The sequence below is a fragment of the Falco peregrinus genome, chromosome 4 (genome assembly GCF_023634155.1).
Source record: "Falco peregrinus isolate bFalPer1 chromosome 4, bFalPer1.pri, whole genome shotgun sequence".
In the NCBI taxonomy this organism is placed as follows: Eukaryota; Metazoa; Chordata; class Aves; order Falconiformes; family Falconidae; genus Falco; species Falco peregrinus.
Genome location: NC_073724.1, coordinates 15,298,932 through 15,326,532, shown reverse-complemented (window position 1 = coordinate 15,326,532; position 27,601 = coordinate 15,298,932). Strand labels below are relative to the sequence as shown.

Sequence of the window (27,601 nt, the reverse complement as noted above, 5' to 3'; positions counted from 1 at the left end):
ATCAGGACAGCCCTCCTACAACTAGATGGTCTTTCAATACACTGAGAAGTTAAAACTGTTTAAGACAGGAAGAAATTTGTGAAGATAAAATTCCAGTAACTGATAACTACTTCACATTACAGTTTAGTTTAAAAACTTAAAAATACTAACCTCATATTCCTCCATGTTTACTTCATCTGGCTTTATCATTTCAAGTTTAGCTTGAGCAACCTTCATTATGTTACGGCACCTTACAAAAAGCAACAAGAGATCATGGAGTATTACTGGAAATTCACAAGGGATATTATCCATACAAAGACAGAAGCCTCAAAACAGTATAAGCTACAGCCTTATGCAAAAGAGTATGAAAATACTGTGGACAAAGTGCTTTTTATTATTCATAGTAAAATCAGCAGGAGAGGGCATAGTTTTGAAGTACATGTGAGGGAGGCCTGTGCTATTTAAGAATTACTTCTTGTTTTATTTTGCTAAATCGCCACATTGCTCAGTCTTTCTTTCTAATTTAAAGTTCAAAGGGCTTGAAACTCCCTGATATTTACTTTGCAAAAGTAACATTAGATGATTATCCACTAGACAGAAATAAGACTAATGTTCTCTACTTTCCAATTTATTTCTTTAAATAGGTCAATGTATGGAATTCCAAGTGGAAAAGAGACATTGTCTTGCTTTCATGTAAGCTACCCATCTAACTTGCTTTGCTGTCTGCTGCTGGCATTTTTTCACTGCCCTGAAAGCAAGCTACAAAGCCTTACACAGTGTTTTGAAAGAAGGTGCAGAAATCTATGTGCGAAATTATGAACAACACTGAGTATTTCTCCTTATTTCCTACCAATAGAACCCAAACTTTTTGATTACTTTTTGTAGATTTTTATAATTATTTTTTTTTAAATAAAATGCACTAGCAAGCAATTAACTAGAAGATAAAGCCAACCAAACATACTAGCCTTCCCTCTGTTACATGCACTATCTGAATATGACGGGGTGTCTCCACACATCAGAGAACGTGCGTGAGCACAGGAAATAAAACATGCAGATCTTATTACCTCTCATCAAAGCTAAGATTGTGATCTCCAAACTGTTCCAGTAATGTTCTCTCAATTATCTTCTTTGGCGCCTGGTTTTGGATGAAGTAAACTATTGCATGACGCAAACGGTAATCACATTCAGGTGGTGGATCTTCCTGGGCTAATTTTAGCAAGCGCGTGTATTCCAATTTAATTGCCTAAATAATTTTAAAGACATACATTATCCTTTCTGACTTTTAAATACTAAATGACACAGACACTAACAGGTTAATTTGTGTCACATGGCTTCTTGACTACAAAATATTTTTTTATGAATTCCATAGTGCGCACTTCTAACAAGTCTGAACTATGTGTAAAAAAACCACACCCACCCCAAAAAAACCCAAACCACCAAAGAAAAAAACCCAAACAAACAACAACAAAAAAACCCCCCAAAACCCCAGACAAATGGTAAAGTTGATCCTGTCCTCTCCTCAACTAAGCCAGCCGAAATCCCAGGTAGACCTTTACTTCAAAATCCTGTGCTATGTCTCCATGAAGGAAGGTTTATTCAATCCCTAAAGAGGTTTCTTTAAGCATTTACAGTGCAAAAGCAGTATAAGATTTCAGACACTTAAAGGAATCTTCTAAAATCTCGTAAGACAAAAAAGGTACCTGTAATACATGGTTAAAACGCAAATACATGAACAAAATAAATTCTGCAGAAAGTTTAATGAACACGTCTGATTTTGGCAACGCCAGGTGAGAATGGGTTAGTATCCTTCAACAAAAATCAAATTGTAGGATTTCTAAAGGAAGTAATACTTCAATACAAATAGTATTCATCTCCTACAGGGCCGGCCAGACTCCTCACTGGATATTTTAGACCAACTTTATAGGTCATCAGAAGCTTTTACTTTTCCAGCTTTGCCTGCACATTGGATTTAATGAACAATATCCTTTCATTTGATTTTATTCAGTGAAACCAAACAGCATGAACAAGAGGAACAAGAAAAACAATTAGCAAAATGGTGACAAATGTTTATGTTTCATGATTTATCTCTCAAATATGGGAGGTGATCAGATTGTTTGCTAACACTAAGTGTCAACTTGAAAAAAATGACAACACAGTAGCTCCACTCATTAGCAAAGTTGCAATACAACATATGCACAAAATAAAGCTCCAAAGCAGGCAGAAAACTACCCTGTTCAGCATTTCAAATTCATTATGTTGAAATACCTGGCAGCAGCAAGTAATTTCTTGACATTTAACTATCAGAAATGTGGGCTCTCATCCTCTACTAATATACACTTTCTTTCAGGACTAAACACATGGGTCAGGTACCATTCATACAGGCTCTAACACAGAGCGTTTGGAGAACTTTAGAACTAAAAAGAACATTCTGCATCAGTGTTTTTAAATACTAATTATATGCATTATCATTAAAAAGGAAGTTTGACAGAACCGATTGCAAGTATCAAAAGCCACAGACAGAGTTTCTATTACCTAACATCAGAAGTTATACCACCAGAAATCCAACATGGCTAACGATGCAATTAAACCCTGTTTATTGAGGTAGGCCAGAAACAAAAAGCAGTTGTCACTAGACATTTGATTTTTCAGAGAATTACTCAGAAGTAGGAAAAAAATGCAACACAAACCCTGTATTTTTATGTATGTATTTAAACAAAATAAAACTGTATACTACATATACAGAAATCCTATGTACGATGAAAAAATACCACTATGTCTTTACACAGAATACAGGAAAAAGGGATGGTAGGAGGAGAAAAAAAAAAAAAAAAAGTATTACATGCTTTCATTTTCTCACCAAGAATGTTATATAAAGATCTTAAAGCAAATATTCTGCAAGGAACCATCTATAAAGATCTTAAGGCAAATATTCTACAAGGAACTGTCTATAAAGTTTAAAGAAGGATGATTATAAGAGGTCATTGATCAAGAAATACTTCATGGGTTTGTATTAGTCACGTCTTAAGCCTAGATCTAGATGAGTGAAACCCTGGTGGTAAGTGACCCATGTCAAATGGGTTTCACCTGGATTCCGCTAAAACAAAGACATCATAGATAAGCCCCCATAATTTTCTGTGAACAGTTGTTTTATTAAAAAAACCCAACAAACTACATGAAGAATCCCAGAGTATAACAGTATTAAAAAAATACCATAGAAGTTTTCACAATATGTTTATGCAGTAACATGAAATTTCATCTGGTAAGTTTCAAAATACAAATTTTGTTACTAAGTAGGACCACCTCATCTGCACACATTCATACTAATGCATTCCTCAAAAATGAAGTATGTTCCAACTCTTCTAAGTTACTGCAAAGATGATTCAGCAGAAAATCAGTAAGAAAACTTTTCTACTGTCCAACAACTTAAGTGTCAGAACTTTTTCTCACTCAAAGACAAATTCTGTCCCCTGTGAAGGGAAAATGTTTAAGTATTCAAAATTAAAGACCAAAACACATTTCACCTGAGCACTGTTTTGATATCTCTGAAGCATTAAATATAATTTTATTTTGAACTGCATTTCTGTTCTAAAATTACCAAAATAACCTCCACATTAAAAAAATAATTAGGTGTATTTAAACTTTCCGGAAAAGAATTTGATTTTATCACATGAGGAATTTTTTTTTTTCAACTTCATGAAAAGATGTTAATCTAGTACTTTTAAAAAGTAATAAATCTGAAAAAAACCAACAGTGAACCCCTAACAAAAGCTACTTCACTAAGGAGAGGCTACAGCGGGTGGGTATTCATTCCCTGAGAGCAGGCACGGTTAACAGAGATGGCCCTGCAAACAAATGTTATGGTCATAATTCTTCTTTCAGTATCCATTATAAAAAACCCCAAAACAAACCCGTGAGAGTTCAATTTCCTTACCAAGAGATTGGAGATTTTTTTTGGTGGTGGGTTTGTTTGGTTTTTGTTTGACTGTAGTTTGTTTGGGTTTTTTCTGGTTTCTTTTTGTTTTTACAATTTCTTCTAGTGCAACTACACCATAACAATTAAGAAGAGAACAGACTGCTTGACAAGCCAGAAACTTCTTCCCCCTCTCCAAATCACATTTGAGAGGATTTTACATTGAAGTAATTCCCCTCATAATATCCTGAAAATTCAAAAGATTGTGAGCTAAAAATGCTCAGAAGTTTGTGTATTTAAGACTAACACATATTTAAATCTGATATTGCTGTGAAGAGTAATAACCACAAAAAGCTTAATGTCTAATTCCCAGTAGTAAAACACTGCTAAATAGAGTACTGACACCCATGCAGTTACACAAAAGAAAGAAATTTAGATTTACTAAAAAAACAAAACAAGAACACCTCTTTGAAATAAAGAACAAATGACTAAACACTGATGTTCCTGGGTGAAAAAACTGACATCCCAAACAGTCTAGTGAAGGCATGGGTTTTGGTACTAGCAGGGGGAAAAAACCAAAACCTGTTCCTATGGATTACACATCTAGGTTTCATGTTACTTGCCACTATTCTTAAGATTCTAAGAATATTATTCACCACTCTTAAAATGCAGAAAGGTATATAAGATACTGATATAGCTGAATCAACAGGGAAATAGCTAGCTATTTTTCAAGGGAGAAATATCTAAACAGAGGACTGATATCATAGAAGAGAACGTATAAACACTGGAACAATCTTAATATGCAAAGGGTGGAAGAAGAAGGCATACGTAACAAGAAAAGTCAGGAGAAAAAGTTGAAAATGTTAGTTGTACCTTAAAGAACCCTGCTTCTGGCCCACACCTGTCATAAACATTCCTGGCTTTACCTATAGCCATGATAATACCTTGCATGTTCGGGGTCAGCATGACCTGCCACAAGGGATTTAAGGTAAAAGTTTTGAATGATTAATATTTTAATGACCAAATTCAATATGCTTTTAGTCTCATGCAAGATAAAAAACAACTTAATGCATGCATACATTGAAATGGCACGTTTCAATACAGATCTGGTGTGCATATTCTGCAAATCAGTCACGGCATGTGTATGTATGTATTTTTACTGTAACAACATATGATTAAAGGAAGATTACAAAAATAGAACTGTGTCAAATAATATTTAAAAGTTACATGGTCAAAGCTTCCTAGAAAAGGAACATGCACCATTCAGCATTAGTATCCATCAGAAACTGCATGCTGAATCAGTGCTAGCCATGGCCACAAAAGGATAAAAAAAATAAAGTAAGTAAATAAAAGTGTTTTGAGTAGAAAAATCACCCAATTACTATACTAAAAACATAGTAAACTACACTGCCCATATTTTATGCATGTCAAGATCAAAATAAGGGACCTACTCCTGCAAATGCAATTGGTTCCTTGAAGCATTTGCAGGCAAATTCTAACAAAAAAATCAAACTTAAAACATTTAACAAACACAAAGCCAAACATAAGACATCTCACAGCTATTCACATCAGTTGTACACAAACAATTTGCTGTATCTAGGTTACTCAGAAAGGCCTTTCTCCTTTGTTATCTGTGAGAAAAGATAAGCACTCCCTCTTTCCCTGCCCAAGGTATAGCTGGCACAGCAACAAAAGAGGAAGAGCCCTAAACTCTCCGGAAAAGTTTCCCACAAATAAGAACAGCATTAAAAAAGACTGAATACGCTTACAAAAGGATCAGGGAGAGAGGGAATAAAGTTATCACCCTCTAGAAAGATAATGGCATGAGGACAACAGTGGGGAAAAATTAAAAAAAACCACCCCCAAAAACCAGGTCACTAGGTAAGGTTAAATCATCATGCCTTTGAAGGTGGAGACTACTCATCTATGAGAAGCCAAACTCCACGTGATGATGTCAATTAAATTGGGGGTTTTTTCCCCATTCCATAATCCCGGTTACAGCTGATCACAATTACATGGCAGAGTGACTTGCAATACCCATTTGCCTAGGGAAGCAAAAGCTCCACATAGCAGACACCTGCAAATACGGGCTGCGCCAGCACTATTCCCAACCAAACCAAACATGGAGTCATCAGTGTCAAGGCAGGACAGCTTGATGACCTAGCAGTGTTGCCTTCTGCTGCTAAAATAGGGCAGCAGAAAATAGCATCTCTCAGGATAACATGGGCCTCTCATCTGTTCCTCAAGTAGTTCCAGGCACATGCATCACCCTTGGTCTGAATTGGGAAAAAATAATTTTTGCGGGTTTTATTGTTTGGTTTTTTTCTTAAGCTTTGGAAGAGTCAGCTCCACCAGACATACCAGTTTCAGGTTATTTCCACAAGTAATTTAATCCTTTAAGTCTGAAAAGCTTAACCTTGGGAAATAAGGGATTGGACTTGAACATTAGCTTTATTGGACTGACAAAAAAAAAAAAGCACAAACGTTAACAACATCACTCACTATCCTGTCACTTTAAATAACGTAGTAGTCTACCACCAGCATTTCAAATGCTATCTGGCCTAACACAAACATTCAACTTCCACAGCTAAGACGACAAATATACCTCCCGTGTAAATGGTACCATGCAAAGCGTGCCCAATTAAGAGTAGCTAGTGCCTTCCTTTCACACTTCACGACAAATTAAGACATTGTTAAGGCTACAAATTGCTAAGCATTTAGTTTTGCAGAAATCTGTTAGGTGTCACAATGTGCAAACATGCCGAAAATTGTCATCAGGCAGCACAAGAAAGCACCGAGGAGGAGCGGTGCACACAACTGCAATCAGATGTACCTCATCGTCATAACCCCCCTCCTCTGACTCAATCACAAAAGTCCCTACATCAGGAATCGCCACCTCTACAACTCGCTGGTTAGGAGCTGGTTGAGCTGGGGCATTATCAGAGCTCTGCAGAAGAAAACCATTGTCAGTATGTGTGTGGGGAAAAAAAAGGTAATAATCAGAAAAGAGAAAATTACAGAGGTGCAAACTGACAGGCTGATCAAGTAAAACTATATGCACTGCTTAAGTTCTGAGAAAAACTGTGATTATCATTTATATTCTCTATTTTTTACACAGTACATTTTGAAATTAAGCCATAATTATTAAAAAGACTTAATTTGCTTTTTATTTCCTAATTACTTCTTTACAGGTTATGATGCCAGTATTACAACTCTAACATCCATTACCAATTTTAGGCAGTTGTTAAAGGATGAGTCTGTCAACTACTACTTTTCATACATTTCACCAAAAAATTTACTAAATATATCTGAAGTATCTGATGAATTTATGCTAAGGGATGGCAACAAGCTAAAGTTTAAAACTTCCTGATGCTCTAGGGGGAAAAAAAAACAAACACAAACAAACCAACCAAACAAAAAGCCTCTAGCAATCAAAATATTTGAAAGATTATTTAAAGGTGCATTACATTCATCAGGGCTTTTTAGCAGCGTAATTAGAAAAATGAGGGGACGATTCTTGCTATTTTAAAGTTTTAAACAACAATAGAGACTAATCTCAGCTCCCATGGCCTACGATTGTACGATAGCCATTTTACAACATTTGCAGAACTTAAACTTTGACTCTATTCTAAGCTATCACGGAGTGTCATGCTACTTGCTCTGCAGCTATTACAATAGTCTCACTTCTTAACAAAGATTCCAGAAACACACACAGTATCTGTTTACACCCAGCACTACATAAATACAAAGGAAGACTGTGCAGAGGGCAGAAAAAAGGACAAAAGGGTGGAAAATGGACACAAATGATCACGTGGTGACCAACCCACAATGCTGTTTATTACATGTTCTGATGTTGGCTTTCCTTGCTTTCAAAAGGACAAATAAAAAAAGTGGAGCAAAAGAATATATGCCTCAATGTCAGAATGCATATGGAAGCAGAATAATGTAAAAGCATGCTGATATACTGAGAACCAAGAATAATTCTGGCTAAGTCAAATTTTGGTATATAGACAGCACCTTTTAAACATTAATAGAATACCTTCAGCATATCTAGAAATTGGCTTTAGATTCCAACAGCTGAAATATGTTTGTTTCTAAATAAAAGACTTGGCATGGTTTGGGGGTTTGTGTTTTTGCAATATGAGAGCAAACCACTTGTTGCAGAACAAAGCAGTGAAAATATCGGAATAAAACAACCTGAACCTGTCTCATTATGCCTATCATGATGGTCCCCATGTGGTTCCTCAATCACAGTCTTGTCAAGTCCTAAGGCTGATCAACTGCACAAAATGTTATTAGCCTAAACTAAAAACTTGATCCACAGAATCCAGTCTGTAAGATCCTTCAACATCCCACTGGAATGGATGTTCACAGACTCTAGAAAGCGGACAGCATCATGCAAGACATTGTATCATGTGTTTGGTATCTTCATAGCTATCTCTTAGCTGGAGGTAACTTAACTTAAACAGGCTCCCCCTAAGCTGTTCTGTGTTCCCAGAACTCAAAGTCAGATACACAGTAGCCTAAAGCATTAGAGCACCTTTTCATCCAGGGTTAAGATCAGTTTCCCTGTTGGCTTCCATTTCAGTTAAACAGAGAAAGCGTGCTTCTCTGCTCTCCTGTCAGCACAGGAGAGATGGAAAACACGTCAGGTGCAAGAGTCAACAAGTTGTCACACCATTTTCAAAGGTGTTAGAGGACTTTCCTGTTCGCCCCAAGGATATCTGGGACTAGACAGCTCGTTTCATACCCGAAATTAGGAAGCATGCTTCAGGTTTTGCACAGATCTAAACTGTTCATATCTCTAGTGGTTACTAGGGGTGTGTAAGGAAGTTATACTGTACATTTCATATGTTTTATCCTTATGGATATGGTTCCAAGACAGATGCAGGTATTGCTCTCAAGGCACTTGCTTTTCTGGAAAATATATTACTCAGTAATCCGTATACTTATAGGACAAAACAAGTATGTGTTGAAAGAAAAAACCCTGTTAAATATTAGTTTCATTAATAACTCGTGAGTAGTTAATGTCCAACTTCTCTTAGGATATACTGTATGAAGTAAAACCTAATCTCCCAACACTGATTCTTACAACTATTTTAAGTTAATATATGCATCTGATGAATCACAAAGAAATAATTTTCATCAACTTGTGAATTTGCATTAAAGCTACAGAATACTGTTGAAAAACTCCTTATTTTTCAAAGCTACTTTAACTTCCATAGGTCTTTCAAAGGAATTCAATTATAATCTTGTATTTCTCAGATAAAAGCCTGAATTTTTAAAACAGTATTTTTCAGGTCTTTTACAAGGAACGTCAGTGTTTACCCCTCAAAAATAAATGTAACTGTCTAACATTTTGAAAAAATGGTGGGCACAAGCACATTATTGCCATTTAAAAAATAAGCTGTAGTCTTGACAAGTACTCTAATCTACACAGAGGATATTATCTTAATATTTTAGTTCTACACCCATTACTGTACTGCGCACTTTCTGGGTGGACTTTAGTGTCGGACAGTCCCTGAAAAAACAGCAATTTATAGTGCAAAGTTTCCACACACACCCTTATATAAACTATTACATCATTTCCACTTACAAAAGAAAAGCAAAAAGAAGCATTTCAAGCTTCAAATTATCCTCACCGTATCCATTATAGCTTCTGGAGCTCTGTCTTCTTGTTCAGCTAATGCTTTATTGATTGCTTGTACAGAATCTTCTTTTAAGTGCTTTGAAATATCAGTTCTTGATGGCTGCTCTAAATATTCTGGTTCTCCTGCTTGAACTTAGTGACAGAAATAAGATAACAATTTTGTGTGTTAACATAAGCATGACTTTTTTCAATTGATTAGTTTCATTTGGATCACTGTCTTCTAAATACAGATAACGTCACCCAAACAGAAAATGCAGGGTAGGTCACAGCATTCACAAATACAACTTTACACCAGCCTGTGTCTCAGGTCATTCTGAACACTCATATAAATGGACCCGTGATGTTGTATTAGGAACAACAGACCTGTCCTGTCTAGAGACCCATAAAGGTTCTCAAGTGAGGGACGTTCAATCAACCATACAGGGGACGACTGAGAGCAAAGATGAGCTTCTACTTGGACTTCCTGTGGGATACAGGTCCAAGGAAGTCTTGAGTCTTTTGAGTGCCAGATGTATTTGTACTTCACAAAATAATAAACACATTATGTTCTTCTGACTTCAGGGAAATCTCAAAGTCTCCCCCACTTGAAGACAATAAAATTGATTAGCACAAGTAGTGTCTTATACTCCTTACATGATGAAAGCAAATTTTGGCAGACAATTAAAACATTCATTTAGTACTTTCCATTATTAACAAAAGAACTAATATCAGTCTCAAAGTGTTTGTGAAGTCAAGAGATATAAAAGATGAAGTCACTCTCTGTAGAGTTTGCAAAAAAGAGAAGCGTCATTAAATCACTGCACTTTTTACATTCAGTTTGTAGTCATACGTAGTTATGAGAAATACATGCTCAGCCTTAATGACTGAAATACAACAATGAGAACATCTGGACAGCAGTCTCACTACACAAATCCATCATGTCATCTTTCACATAACATATGTATAGCCTTATGCAATGGAGCAAGAGGTGAATGTAACCTAAAGCTTGACAGGTTTTTCTGTGTCAAACCATGCATATGTTTTATAATCAGATTGCCAGCGGTCTTTATTAGCTAGGTTCTTAACAGCATTGGCCTCACTGTTGCTGTTCAGGGTCTTCTCCACAGTTTTAGCATCCTCATTTTTACATAGTAATCTCTTCTACTACTTCTAACTCTATTTACTACATCACACCTAATAAATAATTATTCTCTTCAGATCTAAATTTTGTCCTAATTTAAAATGCAAAGGTAGGTCTTTACTCACTCTGAGTTGAAGAATATGCACTACTTATGGACTAACAAATTCTCAGAACACACTGGTGAAACCTGTTAATAATTATCTTAGAAGGCCAAAGTTTCTATGGAAAAAAAATAAACTGATTTAGCAAAAGCTAAGCACAACTGACAGGGAAAAGACAGAAGAACCAGTAATTTTTCTCCTTTAAATAAAAATTGCAAAAAGCCTAAAACTCCAACAGACTAAACTTCAAGTACAGTTACCTTGGCCAAGTAAATAGTTATAATTCGAGATTACACATATTAACTTTTTATACATTTCTTAAGCTTTTACAAACAGGTAGGAGAAGCTAACCTGGAGCAGGTGAGGGTGCTGGTGCCCTGGGTATCTGAGATAACAACTTCTCCTGCTGTGCTTTCTGAGCAAGTTCTGCATCCCATTCTTCGAGTTCTTTTTCAAAACGTTTATTGTCTTCCTTGACGTAATCCCTTAGATCAGAAGGTAGCGTATCCATTCCAACAAGGATCTGTCCCGTTTCTTTGTTGAACTCCTCTGCAGTAACATAACATACAAATTTCAGAAGAAGAAAAATAGGAGAAAAGGAAGCATGTTCGACACTTTTCATCAAGTGAGTTACTGGAAACATACAGTACAGCACCAAACCCCGCAAACTATATTATTTTAACTGGTTTTATTATCTGTTGGGCATTCCTCTGCTACTGAGAGGTATGGCTACTGCTCTTGCAGTCTTTGGACTTACTGGTGTTCTTGGGCACCATCAGGTCATTGCCATTTTGAAAGATGAGCCTTTTGGGTCATGAGCACCTAATGATTGTGAACGTTCAGCAAAAAGTCACAAAAAAACCACCACAGCTTGATTGCATTACTGCCACATGGAGCTGGACACAACTCAAATCCCCAGCAGAAAAGGGGAAAGAGAGTGGGCCTACAGGGATTTGTAAAGTCAACAGATAAGAACACCAGCTGTACTAAGTAACCTTCCTTTTTGCTTTGAGAATGGTCTCTGAAAGAGTATTCTAGATCCTAGGGGATCACACGGCTGCAATTATCCCCCAGCAAGCAGGCCCCAGATTTAATTAAAGTGTCACAGCCACCCTACAGGTCCCATAAACCCTACGGTTGCAAGTCCACTACTAACTGCAATCTAGAAATGTCAAGGTTAATATCGGTTCTCATTTAAAAACTGAACAAATGAGCACTCTAGCTTTCTGCCCTATGAAAAGGCAGCAGCATGAGAATTTTCCAGGGCCTGTTATTGAATCTCTGGCCATTTTCACAGTCAGCTCCCCAGCTGCCATTATCAGGCCCCACAAAACTCATGCTCAGGGATCTTCGCCCTCTCTCCAAACACTTCTGTACAGACCTTATAATTACATACTACTACCTGACTTGAAAAAGAATTTCCCAGTTCATGTATTAGTTTGGTTTAATGTGTGGTTGGTAGGGCTGAGTTATTCACAGTTCAATATACTGCATAAAGCCTCAAGTTTTCACACTCCAGTGAAGTTCAGAGCTCTGAAGCTTATGGAGAAGAAAAAAAAAAAAAAAGCTACACAATGATTTTAATGTTGAGAGGCTCATTTCTTTATTTCTACATTTCTGTTCTAATACTTGGTTAGATAACCTTTCCAAATTTCTCTACATGTGATCACATGGCTAAAATGTTTACAAATTAGCAAACTTAGTTTATTTTGCTCTCTTAATAATGCTGAAACACTGGCGCTATCTTTATATTTTATTAAGCTAAAAGTTGAAAAGCAATTGTTCCACCCAGAAAAACAATCTGGCTAGCAGTTATGAGGAGAACTAGAACTTTCAATAACTATTAAAATAATTTCAAAAATCTAGAAATCCATCTGAAAGATGCTCTCTTCATCAATATAATCAGCTACTCTATATCATCCAGAAAACATACCTATAACATTACCTTGTATCAAGTATTGTTCCTTATCATTGATATACATTAAACAATATGCACTGGCATTCCTGTAACCACCAAAAGAGTCCCGTTCCAACTCTTCCCAAGTTGACTTTGTCACAGAAATATCATTGTATTTCATCCATCTGTTCTGGTGGTGGTCGTAAATATATGCCCAGTAGTGTCCTGCATTAGCTTGACCTTCATGAACTAGTACAGCATGCAACCTATAAGGAACCTTAAACAAAAAAAGAACAACAAAATGTCAAACTCTCCTTGTCAGCATTTAGTTCATACTACCTGCCAGCAACAGTAGCTATGCTAAATAAAAGTAACAAAAATTAAGTCAAACAGGTTCAAAACATGACAGAGGAAAAACAAAAAAGGTAAAACTACAACCCGCATAGCAAAAGGATTTTAAGCTATTTTACTTACCATTACTAGTTACAAGAGATCTTAAAAACATTAGTTAGTCTATAGCATAAATATCTACTTTGCTGTCTTTACTGCCAGGCATCCTCTCGTCTTAATTCTTGAATATTCCTACTCTCCTTCTATCTACAAAAAAAGCCCTCAAATACATCAGCCTTGGGCCTCTATGATTTCCTCCAGTTCCAACTTGGTATCCTTGTCTGGAAGTCTGGAAAGGCACATGCAAATTCAAGGTAATAAAACTCTGTGTTTTCTATTTGCTACTAACAGCATGTGTTTAAAGGAACATCTGGGAGTTGAATACTTCCATTAACCAAAAATAAAATTTTTACAGTAGAATAGGAATACAACTGTTTTCCAGTATTTAAAATGTATCAGTAAAAGCATTGCCAAAAGGAGACTGGAACACATAAATGAGTCCTCTGCTCCTGCTGAGGCAGGGAAGGAACATACCAGTTTCTAGGAGCAATGTAAAAAGTATCCCGGGTTACATGTGTCCACTGACAAGTAAGGAGAACGGGAATTTCTACTTAAGCAGCTGGAAATAGGGGGAACAGGGGGAGCAGAATGAGCGGGTACTTCCTTACAAGTCTTTAAAAAGCATCTTAGCGATCGGCTCTCCTTTCAACCTGCTGAAACAGCACATGCAACATAACAGGGAAAACTGACCTTGCCTGCTATGCACAGTATGCCAGAATGACAACAGCTCAACTAGGATGAAAAACCTGAAACCATCTTTTACTGGTGTTACAGTCTGGACTGTAGATAAATCTTCTGTTTAACACAAGATGTACTAAATATTTGTTGCAAATACCACTTGAGCACCATAATAATCAGTAACCATAAATACATATGTAACTATGACTTGAGAAACTCCGTGAAGTAATTTTTAACTTGACCATTCTTTTCCAGGCTATATGCAAGTGCTGGAGTTTTCGCAAACACCCCTCCACACACACCTTAAACTGTAAAGCTGACTGACTGCACAACAGCTGGAATCAAACACTCTGTCATCCCAGAAACAAAACAACACTGTAAATCCCCGAAACACAAGAAGTATACACAGAGGAAATCCTAGCAAGTCCTTAAATCTGAATGCTCTGGGTTTTTTAACATCTGTTATCAAACCAGTGTGAAAGCCTTCTTAAGATGATTGCAATCCCATACATACACACATAAATATATGCGGATCTTCATTTAAAAAAGGGTGAAGTCTCTTTAGACGTCAACAATAAAGTTTCCTCACCCTAAAATAGGACATTAAAATCCCAGGTGAATTTAAATCCTTTTACTTAAAACCATGCTAACTGGGTCAGCCTGAGAGCCCCTACCCTTTCCTCCACCTCTGGAGAACCAGCTGACAGTCATCCATGCTCAGCTTCCAGGAAGGTTCCCCACAAAGGTCTGTCACTGGGGGATAGGCAAGTTCAGTGCCAACAGGTGTCTCTTGCAATAAGCCGTTATATCAACAGTAGTTAACAGTACAGGGCAAAACAAGTAGGTGTTAAACTTCTTAGCTTACACTTACTAGTCATGAAACAGAAATGGAGCTTCACCAACCGTGTCACATGTAGCTACAGAATAGATATATCAAAGATGATACGTCAAAGATGAAGTCTCACAGGAAAAACAGGTGTGACATTTCCCCACAGCAAGTTCACAGAAGGAGGGAAATAATCAAATAAGCAGCTGATTAAATCTACGCATTCAGGAGAGCGAGACAAAAATAAGAATTTTGGGAATGTGTTTCAGGTAACAGTTTGACAAGGGTTTTATGGACAACTGTGGTTTCCTTAGAATCAAAGGGGACACAAGGAGAAGTTAAAGATCTTTTTAAATACTTCACATAAACACTAGGAAGCATCCTGTAAATATAATGTTTTCCTTAGGAAATCTAGTTTTCTGTGTCCAGACCTTATTGACTCACAAGCGTGAGGCTCCTTCCTGTTGTGCCAACACACCCACAAGGAGAAAACCACCTGAGCTGAATAAAGGCAGCCTTCACCTCCAGCCTGTGATTTCAGATGGGTTCAGTACCTACTTGTTCCCTAACAACCACTTAACACACACCACTGCTTTCAGGCAAGGCACAAAATGCCCCTCTACAAATCTATCATCATCTTCATCCTCCTCCATTTCTGGAATTCTGTTTTAAAACAAGAAAAAACAAAAAATCTAGTTTACATTATAAAAATCTGCACTAGGACAAAGTCTGTTATTAACTGATCTCCCTTTTCCATTGCAATGATTGCTGACTAATATCTTTACCATCCAGAGGCATTTCCTCCTGTAACACCTAAGCCAACCCAGGTAGACTATTTGGATGCGAGACCACTAAATTACTTCATTATACTATTAGGTAACAGGAAGGCTAAAGGCTACACGTCATAACACAAGCATTAAGGGGGTAAAAAAAAAAGCCTGCCAGTAGCAAGCTTCAAGAAAGCCATCTAGGCAAGTGTGCCCAAACCCCTTAACATCAGAGTTCAGCTGCCAGGAACTATTACAAGCCACGTAAAAAACAGAAGTGTATCTCAAAGGAAAACTGTAAGCTAAACAGATCTTACTTGGAAGGAAAATAGTTCTTTCTACTAACAGAAAATAACAGAGGAAGTAATCCTTAACCTTAAAACCTGTCAAAGTAAGCAAATATGAGTATGTGAATATAATACCAGAAGAGCCAAAACTCTAGTAAGGCATTCTAAAAATGCTGTTCAGATTACACAGCATGAAGATCTCCCTAAAAAGGCAGCTCAGACTAATAGTCAGGGTTGTGACTGATACTAAATCTAGACACAAGTTTAAAAAAAAAACACAACAAAAACAAACCCACAGGCATTAATAACTACAAATTAAAAACAGGAGCCCTAAGTTCCCAAGTATTAGTATGCAAGTTGCAATACACAACGGCAATAAGCATCAAAGTAAAAAGATAAACACTTTGTGTCTAAAGCTTTGCCACCTTAAAGCCAGAAGATTACCTAGCAATATGGTCAAATCACAGTGAGAAAATTTTATTGTGTTATACAAAAACCAAAGTTCTGCATTCAAGCTAAAAAAGTGGATCACAGCTAGAACATATTTGGGCTTTTCATCACAAGGCTGCTTAAACTTAAGGAAGTCACCTGTAAAATATTGCAACATGGCCTTTCATCTTACTGTGCGTAAGTAAAAGGTTTACAAAACTCAATATGACTTTCCAGTGAAATTTCTCAAACCATCATACATAATTGTTGTATACTAGCTCTATTTTCAAGCATCTAAGAACTTCTAATTGAAAGTGACAAAAAGGATCTATTTTGAATTATCTCATGCAGAAATTGTACTTACTTGGACCATTGTTTTGTCAGAGTACATCAATTCAATTGTCCGATGTATTCTAGATATACTTTCTTGTAAATCTAAAAGAAAAATTAAAAAAGAAGCTCTCTTCCATGAGGCTGCATAATTGCACATGCCTACATCTTTATTTTATCTCATTAAAAGACAAACAAGGGTACATTTCACATTTGGTGCATCTGTTTATATACCTACATGTCAAACACTAAACCTTCTTGCACGATAAAGCAGAGAGAGTGATCCATAACATGCTATTGCTTGTTTCCTAGACCTCAGCCAAGCCCACTCCTGCTGGAGTAACTGCTTCCCTTGTTTCCCTCAGAGAAACAGAACAGACTAAGCTCTACCCACTCCAAAATAAACTTTGCTTCGAAATTTGCTGTATTTTCCCTTATGGAAGGGGTCGCTCTACCCTAAACTTGCCTGCAGAGCACCACGTCACAGCACAGGCCCAGCCACTATTAACACTGACAGCTCAGACATCTGCTGAGATGTTCTGTGCCGTGGATCCCATTTCTGTTTCACCCTACTCCCCACAACACCATGCACACAGAAACCTGCACTGAAAAACCTGTGTACACCTCACTCAAAGCAGTGTGCGGGTTCAGTTTATGTACCTGCGGTCTACTACAATCTCTGACTTCCCTTCCTATGTCTGAGAGAGAAGTTTAGGGGTATGAAACAAGCAGCTCAATACACATGGACATTGAGGCGATTTCCCCTGCTTCCACAAATCTATTCCAACAGCAAATGCATTCCCCAGCTTGTGATACTACCTCTAGTGTCATTCTCTACTTCGGTCCTCCAGCGATGTAAACAGCCTTCTAGGACAGACAGCTCTTCCTCAGTGATGTGCCTTGGTGCCGGATGCATTGGCAGATCAGGAGGAATTCGTGATTGTGTGAATGGTTTATGTATTACTGATCTTTGTACAGGAGACGTGCTTGGAACATCTGAAGATGAAGGCCCCTGCTGCTCTGTTGTGCTGCATTCATTCAAAACATGAAATACAAAAATTGAACAATCATGTATACAAACTAAAAGTTACACCATAAAAATAAGCTTTTCATCTGAAACCAGAAATTTTAAAAGATAGTGGTTTCCTACAGTGTGATACAGGAAAGGTACCTATAGCATCAATATGGAATTAGCATGTCAATTCTGAAAAACTTTGTGGTGCACTACGTTAGCACAACAACAACTCTAGCTGCCACTACCAAATATGCAGGAATCAGAATTGGATCAGTCAAGCCACAGGTTGCTGTACTTGAAATGCTACTCAACACCTTCAAATAACGTTACACAAGTAACCACTGTGGTTTGAAACATTTATGGCCACACTGGAAAAAGAAAAATCACAGCGGTTTGTCTTATGGCCCATTGATCATAAAATCAAATGAAATACAAGTTCTCTGTTTAATAACTTATTTACATGTCTTATGCCCAGAAAATGGTCTTTTTCCAGCTGCCTACCTACAACTTATGTTAGCTGAACAGCAATAATGAAGGGACCACTAATATTTACAGCACACTGGAAATTTAGCACCAAAATATCCAAACTTGTTCCAAACAAGTCTTCTAACTCAAACAGCAAAGCAGAAGAATTCTACAAGAGCAGCAGAATATTAAAAATGAGAACTTGTTGCAGATATTTTTCTTCTTTCCATCAACAAGATGACCTGCATGTAATTATAAGCACAATAGGAATGTGAGGATCACTCTAGCAAGCTACTGACTTTTTACTTTGTATACAGCATCACCATACAGCCTAAGGAACATGGATAGTATAAAGTTCTGAGAACACTAAGAGCAGACAATGTCACTTCATATAACATGCTGTTGTGTTTCTATGGATTGACAAAAAAACCAAAACATAATACATATTTACAGAACAAACTTCCTATATAGGAGTTTGAGCAAGTGTATTACTTCTGATGCTGTATTTCACGCAAGAAATTGTAGCTTTTAAAAGTTTGCCTTCTCTTATGAATCATCACGATTTTTACTTGGCATTGTATCAGTGGGACATTTGAAATTTTTTAAATGTTTTTTTAGATTAATTCACTTCTCTGAACTACAAAGTTAACCATCTTGCCTGGACCAGAACCTAGAACCCTAATTTCCAAATGCAATATAAAAAGCTGTGTTATAAACTGTTAGCACCCACCTAGCCAAGTCCTATCCTAATAACAGTTACTAATAGTTACTAGCTTCAGTAATGAGAAAACCAACATTACTGAACCTTTACCTCCCTGATACTTTAGCTACTCTGTATTTAAAATGTCACAAACTTCCTGAGAAACTCAGCAAGAAGTGTAAGCTGCAAAGCAGAAAAGGAGCTTAACTCCCAGGCAAAAATTAACAGACAAACCGTATCCCAGCAACCTTGAGGTTCTGCAGCACATACATGCTACCCACATCCAGATTCTTAAGCAATACATTTGGCAAGCAGTGACCTCACCGGCTACTGTGTCTATTTGGAACAGCAGATGGAATTGTGCACATGGCAATTTTACACCTAAAGACATTTTTATAAGCAAATGAAACAAACCCAGATTAAAAACATTTTGGTTTATTTAAGTCTGTTGTGCTGAAAAATACTTCTAGGCCAAAAGCAGAAACTTTATGCTATACCCCTTAGGAGATACAACCCTAGTTGTATTGATCTGGTGAACGAAGCAGTAAAATGCCCTCCCCTCTGTCTCTCAGCGGCTGAGTTTGCACCGAAGGGATGATCAGCCTCTCACCTCGGGAGAGCAGGAGGCAGCCCTTACCTGGGTGAGGTCTGGGCGGGCAGCGTGCTGCTGGCAGGGGCACTAGCACCCAGGTCATCAACAGGAGATGTGCACACCGGCTTGCTGGAGGCGAACTCCAAGGCATACTGCAGGACATCTACCAAGGGGAATCGTTTAGGACCAGAACCATAGCTTAAATATCTGTTAACCATAAAACATATTAATGCCATGACTCACATATACAAAAAAAAAAAAAAAAAGAAAGAAAATAAAAAGGATTTTTTTTTCTGGTTGACTGCAATTAAATAAAGCAAGCCTTTCCTAGCATGTTTCACACATCAGAATTACTGCACTTATACACTGTTTCCAAGGAAAATGATGAAAGAAAAGAGATACAGAAGGGAAATCTAGAGCAAATAACTACACACAAAATGTACAGCGGAAAGGAGTTATTCTACGTAGCCCATAATATTATTTGCATTTACACAGTTATCTATAGTACCGTTCTAATCTCTGTTGTAAAACCGTGAGGTACTCTTTAAGTCTCTTGATTTCATCCCGTTTAATTCTTGTTATTTCTCTGTTTTTGTGCATATACCTGTAAAACAAGAAATTTAGAAAGAGGTGTCAGACCATAGCATCCCAGCACTGCAACCAAGGTCTGTACCTGTCCGCCATACTGTTTGGTGCTAATAAAAACTCTCACTCTCTAGAATATACAACATATTAAGCAGCAAAACAGAACTGAGAAGAAAATGGTAAACCCATTAAGCCTTCCCTCCCACAACTTTCAGAAGATGCTTCTTCCCGTGTCAAAAGCTCTGCTCTTAACACAAATGACAAAGATGTATTAGAAAGCTCCTAAATTAAGTTGTTTAAGTAGCAACCACATACCAATACTTCTGTTTCATTATTTAGGCTCACAAATAACATTCAGCATCTAACTGAAAGTCATCATGGTATTTCATCTCCACACATTAACAGCATACAGTGATGCTGAGAATCCTTTTCAAACCATGCAGTCTATCTGGAACACCACAAAATACCTGACTTCTCACTCTCTCCCCCAAATGGACTCATAAAGAGTGTGATTTTTCAAGGCGTTTTACCTGTGTACACAACTACCTAGCAATAAATTAAAGACTGAAATGTAAGCGGGTTTTGGCACAAAGTAGCAGCATGTCTTTAATTGTTATCTATGTGTATTTTCTGAAACAGAAGAAACCCATGAAAATTAACTTTTTCGTTAGAACAGTAATTTACTGTGATGTGAGCAAGTATAAGATATATCAGCAACTTTACAAAACTCATGAGATTGAATTTATATTCATACTAGGACTCTGTTGATAATATTGTACTGTACCTGTCCAGATATAAAATTGGAGGAAATTCTAATTTGTTGTGTATCTTCTCTGGTCTCCCCAAAGCCTGATTAAACTCAAATCTTGATAGCTCAAAAGTTAAGACAGGAGGCAGCTCAGTGAACCAATGCTGAACAAAAGAAAAACAGAAAACCCCACAATGAACGCCTTCCAATAGCAGAACTTCAGTAATAATGGTACAATACCTGCAGACTGACAAAGCTATGGGAGAAATAGGTTTTAGAGGGTGGACTGGCATAAGCTTTCCAAAGTTCCCATCTTTCCCCTTCACTGTAAACAAAGACCATTTGTCACCCATGCTGCATCAGAGCTTTTCAACTCATCCATCACTATCTGCATTAAAGCAGAGCAGGCAGGAAGGCTTCTTCCTTTCACATTTATCTCGCTCATATTAAAAGCGGCCTACGCTTGAACCTACTTGCCTTGCCAACTTGTCCTGTTCTCTTTTAAGTCTCCAATGCCACTGAAAGGGTTGTTTACACTGTATCAAGTGCTCTTCCCCCTGGTTCCCTCTGACTCAAGTTTCTGACCCTTTCTTTCACCTGATATCAAAGTTTCTAATGACCACCTCTGAAGCAAGATCAGCCAGTACCCTGGGCTGGGTCAGACAAGCTCTCTCAGCACTGTAAAACTGATACTTTTTCTTGAAATCCCCTCCCTACTAACAACCTCTCCTGAAGTTTCTGCACATGTCTCTGAAAAAATCACTGCTAGTCTGTCCACAACCTGCCTACACCGTCATGACCTTATCCCAGTTCTCTCCGAGTATTCAGTACAGGTTTATTCTTAGTCCTCATTTCATTCCTTACACACTTTGTTTCTCAACTACAAGACAAATTCAGCTCCAAATTGAGCATTAGAGTTAGTTTTTTCTCCCCACTCTACAACATAAAAACCATGACCTATCCATTTAATACATTTTGGATGTCTAACCATCAGCTCAAGCTTCCCTGATCACTGCGGACACCGCTGCCACATATTTCTGACACCAATGCCCGTAGCCCAGATGTGGCATTTGACAGGACTCACTTCAAGTTCTCCTATCCAGCCACATGTCTTGAATAGCCTTTTCATACAATACCTCTGAGACAGCTCTTTATTCCTGTGCTCATGGCTAAAATTCAGGTCTAGGTTCTCATCACTCCACATGTCTGCAATGTTTCCTCTCTTCTCCCCTTGCCTGGCCTTGGTGCACGTAGTCTTGTCACGTAAGTTTCCAGCATGTTGCTGAATTTTCCCAGTTCACTGCCTTCAGCATCATTCCTCTCACCTGTTTACATGCAAAGTGAGCTGCCTTCCCTTTTCTTGCCTGTTTCAGCCTCCACTAACCACTTTTTCAGTTTCAAAGGAGATATCATGACTTCTCTCTTGCAGCAACCTCACACAGCAATAAATCTCAATGCTGAAGTCAGCAAAGCAACACCACAGCCCTTCCTCCTGAAACCCTTTCATTCCAAGGCCTTAAAACCACTTAATGGTGACCAAGATGCTGATGGGCTGAAGTTCATCAACCGTGATGCTGACGAACACGATCTCATTTTCCTCACACTTCTAACTCAAAGTCAGAAGTACACTGACCTCCATCTTCTCTTGAATTTGAATTTTAAGTTACTTGGGACACAGAATGTTTCTTTTTCTCTGTTTGTACATTAGCTTGCTTGCTGACACCCTACTCCGTGGCTGAGGCTTTTAGGCATTGTGATAATATTTGTAATAATAATGAACAACAAGCTAAATACCCCATTAAAGGCAATGGTGGGAACAAGGAGGGGGTTAAAAAACAGGATATTACTTTCAGGATCTTTTAACACATGCAACTACCACACGAATATTCTCTTTAAGCTTTGATATCTACCAGCTTGGATGAATGCCACTTGAAGTCTTTTTTTCAGCAGAGACAGACTTCATTAAAACTACAAAAAATTCAGCTTCCTTCAGCACCACCAAACCTTCTAATGCACTGTAAAATCTTTGAAGCATTTTGTTTAAACATAACTACTAACAGCAGCAATCACTATAAATTTGTTACGTTTCCCTGAAGCAATTTACTTGGCCCTGGTAATAATGCAGTAATGTTTTTCTAGATTAGAACTTTATCTTTCGAACATTACCTTTCTTATTTTGCCACTGTTGTCAGCCTGTCATATGACTATTTCGCTCCCATGTCCACATGCTCAGAAGCCAAGCTGTTTAAAACTCACGTTTCACAGAACTCAAACCTTAACACTCTACACCTACCTGTACATGACTATTCTTCTGTTCCCTACGGTTTCTTGACATTAGAGGTTAAAAGAAGAAAACATCAAAACCAAACCAAAAAAAACCCAACCCACCCCAAGTTTGACATTTCTAGTCAAGCACTTATAACTAAACTGACATTTTATGCATGAATGCACACAGGTTTTCACTGCAAGACAAACTTCAATCCGTATCATGAACAATTGTGCTCTTGTACTAAATACGTACAAGATTTCACCTTGCATAAAGAAATTGAATTTTGGATTGTACCAAGATATTTGTAAGATTTTTTTCTTCTAGTTGTCTTATTACAATGAGCATGTTTCCTGAAATACATTTCTGCAAATGCTGGAATAAAAAAAAAAACAACTTGAAACATCCTGTGAAAGAAGAACATATCCAGGAAGATGTGCGAATACATTTGAAAATGCTTATGAACATCTGATTTGGTTGGTCAATATTTGATCAATAATAGCTGACCAGAAAAGGAGACTGCAAAAAGGGATGCTGTAAAACTTTTGTTGATAACACAAAATTGGAAACAGAACTGCAGACTGGAGAATTCTTTCAGTATGCATTACTAGGTTTAGTAATTAAAGGCTGTGTTTATGCTGACATGAATAAAGGCAGCAAAACTTTGTTACTGCAAAAGATTAACAGGAAGGAAGGAACTACACCTGATTTTTTTGCTTAAGAAGAAATCTTCTCAGATTTCACAAATTTAAAATAACTGTAATGAAACATAACAACCGTGTAAAGAGAAAGTAGCTCAGCCTTTACAGGTAACAGGGATTCCCATACTTCCACATCGACAACCCACAGGTTATTAGAGAGAGCCAGAGAAAAACTCCGGGCATATACATACATGCCAGCATTAAGAGGGGACATTTCAGAGCACGCCCTCTTGGTTCTAAAACCACCATCGGTACAACTACCTCTTCTCCCTAACCTGTGACTTCTGTCCAAGGAACCTCATCCATCACCTCATCCCAGCCCCAAACGCTGCATACCCCACTTCTTAGGGGGGCTCCATCTGAATCCTTCCACCCATGCTTCCAGCACACTCTGACATTTGGCAGCCTCCTGCTCTGAGCAAGAGCTCCCCTGGAAGGAACAGCAGCCCACAGAGCAAGTATTGTCTGCCCACCACCGCAAGCAAAGAGGAGGAGAATTGCCCACTGCAGGGGGCAAAGAGGGGGATATGCTGGGAAATGTCAGTGAAAAGGGGAGAGGGGAAGAAGTCTAGGGTGCTGAGGAATTACAAGATAGAGGCACAGAGGAACAACAACAATGCTCTGAAGCAATGGCCAAACACACAGCTCAGCTGCTGTTTACAGCGTGGCGCAGGGCAGCGAGTCAGAGCAGTGGTTATCTACCACAGGGCGTTACACCCATGGCCTCTCTGGAGATCAGCTATCAGCAACAGGTGGAAACCAGCCTGTGCCAAATCACCACTGTAAGCACTTAATTGGGCCAGCTTTTAATAAGCATGAACTTCCTATCTTATGAAAGATACAAAAATACGATACTCCAGGAGAGATACAACCCCCCCAAACTAACTACCCAATTACGCCAGACATCAGAACCTGAACAACGGCAGGTCAAATAAAATACAACCATGACCCCCACTGAAAAATAAAGAGCACTACAACACCACTCTGAGAGAAGCCCACAGGAGCACTTACCTCCTGACCAGACTTTGCAGAGTTTTCTGAATGGAGAGATTCAATTTCCCCTTCAATCATTGCAGCTTCTAGGCACTCATGCAAATCTTTGAAGCCATTAACTTGAAGTGGATACTGGCCAAACATTTCTGTGTTTTCAAATTTTTTACCTTCACATAAGAAATAAAACAGTTAAGGTTTTAGGAACACTTACCTTAAAAAAAACCAAAACCAAACAAACACCAAAAAACCTAGGTCACCTGACCTACTCTATGGAACAATACCCACATTTACTTACTGAACAATTCAATTATCTGTATGAAAACAAGTAACTCAAAGTCGCTTAAACATAGTATTGAAAATTACTGTGTTCTCCTCTTTGGCCCATTTTTATATTAGTTTTGCATTTGTTGGTAATAAGCAAAACTCAAAATGACTTGGCACCACAGACGTATGGTAAGTATTACACATATATATCAAAGTGCTCATCCTGCAAATAGCAGCTTGGTAATACAACCCTACATTGTATCAGCAAAGTTAGTGGAACTGCTGGTATGAAACAGCCCTTTGTATAAATATATTTTGCAAAAATAAACCACGGAAGAGAACATTCATGATTTCTGCCCTGAAAACAAGATCATAATTTGGTAACAGCATATAAAGACACAAGCTCAAACATGAGAAGAAATGGATAGCAATTGATTTCAATCTACAATTTCTATTCATTTCATCCTAAAGTCTTCTTACACCTGCCAGTTTCTTTTTATTTCATTGTTTTTTACATACTGGTCAGCTGAGATGAGAATGTAAGGACGAAAGTAGCCAAGGCAAAAGAGCAAGTATGCTAGCTAGTAATAAGAAATCTGCAGAACGGTTTTAAAATCTGACAACAGATCATTAGATACATCGTTCCAGGCTGAAAAACAACCTGGAAGCCACTTTAAAGATCATAGCTGTTTCATTCAAATGAGTCTCATTCACTCCTGCAAGGGGGGACAGAATCACCAAAATTAAAAATACTTCCACAGTTGCTGGCCTCCTGGAAATAAAGAACACTGCAATCATGCAGATCTCCTAATTACGTGCAGATAAGACAAAGGGAAGCTTGTTGTACAGTCTTAGTACTCTCTCCCACACTGCCCTTCAGCAGGTTTCCACTGACTTGTTTTGAATAAAATGTATCTTTAAAAGGGTGAGTTACCCATACCAGAAATTGTGCAGGAAAAAAATGCAATAATTGAAATTTTAAATTGCATTAGATGAAGCTAGCTCACTGAAACACAGTAACTTGTCTTCTATATACCATTAGTGAGTGGCAAAAGTGCACTGATAATAAATTCTTGCGAGCATTTTTGCTCAGCGTCTCGCTCTAACTTCTACTGCACTTAAGTACGTACACTCAGTCCCTGAAAGTTACCAACAGTCTTTCTGGACCAGTGCAGCTCACTATATTTACCTTCAGTCTCACATTCTCAGGACAAACCTTTTGTCACAGACCGCATGCGTATTCTCCAAGCATACTTCTGCAGAAGTATCTAAAATACTACAACTGCATCATTTACCTGCATACTTTGACAAGCAGTGAACAGACAGAAGCACAGAAGTCCAAGTAAATTCAGATGCATACCTTCAAGTACACCTACGGCTAGAAATCGCCCATAGAACAACTCCACCATTGGGTTCTTTGGTTTCTCTCCATCCCTGAAAACAGAAAGCGTGTTAGTGCAGAAATCAAACGCAAAAGCTACAAACTTTTGTAAAACTACGAGCAGAATATTCTGATTTCATTATGGAAATGCTGTCTATTTTATGCAGTTACTGTTCATTAGTTTTGTACTTTCCTCTAATTACAATACAATGATTCACATATTTGCAATGATGAGCACTTCTGAAACTTAATTTTCAGAATATACTTAATTTAGGAGAATTTATGTAAACCAGATTCAATTCGTGAGTGGCTGAATTGTATAAAACCCTTGTAAAAACTATTTCCTGCAACACTTTAGAAACAACTATGTATTCAAAAGACAGTTTACACATGTTCACTTATACAAACGATGAGTATTTAACTGGACCAACGTTTTGGAGTATTTAAATTACACGGCTGAAAAGCAAAACTACAGTCAAATGAAAAAAATCCTAATTGATTACACACAAAACACATCTCTACTTTATATACTTTGGGCTTCATTGAGCCAGATTTCTAACATTAAATAAGAAGGTGAAAACAGACAATTCATGGAAAATCAAAGGTATCAGCATGTATGGAAAAAACACTTAAAACTAAAACGAGCTAAAGAGTTGGATCTTGTTCAGCCATACAGTGAGAACTAGAGTTATGGTTGTTTGGTTTGCTTCCTCTCATCAAAATGTCCAATATACAGAGCTGGGGGGGAGGGGAGGAATCTTACCTCTCTTCTTCAGCTTTAATTTGGAAGGCATCTTCTAGCCAATCTAATAGTTTGTGTGTAAATTCACTAACATCTTGCTGTTGAAAAATATAAAGCAATCAGTATATACTCAGATGCATAACAGAACACTAACATAGTGCCACCTTACAAGATGATATGAGTACTCCCCACCACAAGACCTCCAAAATCACAGTGGGTCTAAGACTATGTCACGATTGTGTTTTTTCTGAGTGGTGCTTAGAGCACACTAAGGCTTTAGTGTTCCTCAGCCATTACACTGTCCTGTGATCCCTATTACTTGGGCTCAGCTTTCATACCATGCTAGTCCAAAGGTATCTTATGAATCCCATTCTTCAAAACCTTTGGTATCTAAGAAGTAGTGGCTAGTATTACTTTCATCAAGCACTAAACTCAGCCTGCTGTTCTAATTAACCACCTTAGCCACACAATTTCATGTAGGAAAAATAAAGCATCTGAAGAAACAACGTGTTTCTCATAAAAGCAAAATGCACCCATCAGGATTTAGGAAGGAATCCTGAATATGAATGTTCAAACTCTCCAAACTAGTATCTACACAGACAAATAGCATACGAGCACTGTACCAGCCCTGGATGGACTGTGAGACCAGAAGAATAAAGCTCTTTCAAAAATCACAGACTTAGAAGTAAACTAAGCCCTAAAAGCAAGGGTGTGGAACTATTAGT

The 27,601-nt window shown here is 37.8% G+C and overlaps 1 protein-coding gene across 3 annotated transcripts in view; it reads right to left on the bottom strand.

Moving 5' to 3' along the window:
* The window catches only part of USP25 (ubiquitin specific peptidase 25), a 97,283-nt gene that overhangs the window by 8,257 nt on the left and 61,425 nt on the right, over nucleotides 1–27,601 (bottom strand). For 2 of the 3 annotated variants that reach the window (XM_055801954.1, XM_055801956.1), the window contains 15 exons: nucleotides 26,898–26,974; nucleotides 26,114–26,187; nucleotides 24,508–24,656; nucleotides 20,566–20,693; nucleotides 19,705–19,800; nucleotides 19,242–19,403; nucleotides 17,244–17,452; nucleotides 16,459–16,529; nucleotides 12,706–12,934; nucleotides 11,112–11,309; nucleotides 9,532–9,671; nucleotides 6,723–6,836; nucleotides 4,763–4,858; nucleotides 1,044–1,222; nucleotides 151–229 (listed from right to left, as the gene is read on the bottom strand). In XM_055801954.1, coding sequence (XP_055657929.1) covers nucleotides 151–229; nucleotides 1,044–1,222; nucleotides 4,763–4,858; nucleotides 6,723–6,836; nucleotides 9,532–9,671; nucleotides 11,112–11,309; nucleotides 12,706–12,934; nucleotides 16,459–16,529; nucleotides 17,244–17,452; nucleotides 19,242–19,403; nucleotides 19,705–19,800; nucleotides 20,566–20,693; nucleotides 24,508–24,656; nucleotides 26,114–26,187; nucleotides 26,898–26,974 — 2,001 coding nt within the window. The remainder of the gene's footprint in view (nucleotides 1–150; nucleotides 230–1,043; nucleotides 1,223–4,762; nucleotides 4,859–6,722; nucleotides 6,837–9,531; nucleotides 9,672–11,111; nucleotides 11,310–12,705; nucleotides 12,935–16,458; nucleotides 16,530–17,243; nucleotides 17,453–19,241; nucleotides 19,404–19,704; nucleotides 19,801–20,565; nucleotides 20,694–24,507; nucleotides 24,657–26,113; nucleotides 26,188–26,897; nucleotides 26,975–27,601) is intronic. The other variant, XM_055801955.1, reaches the window with a different exon arrangement.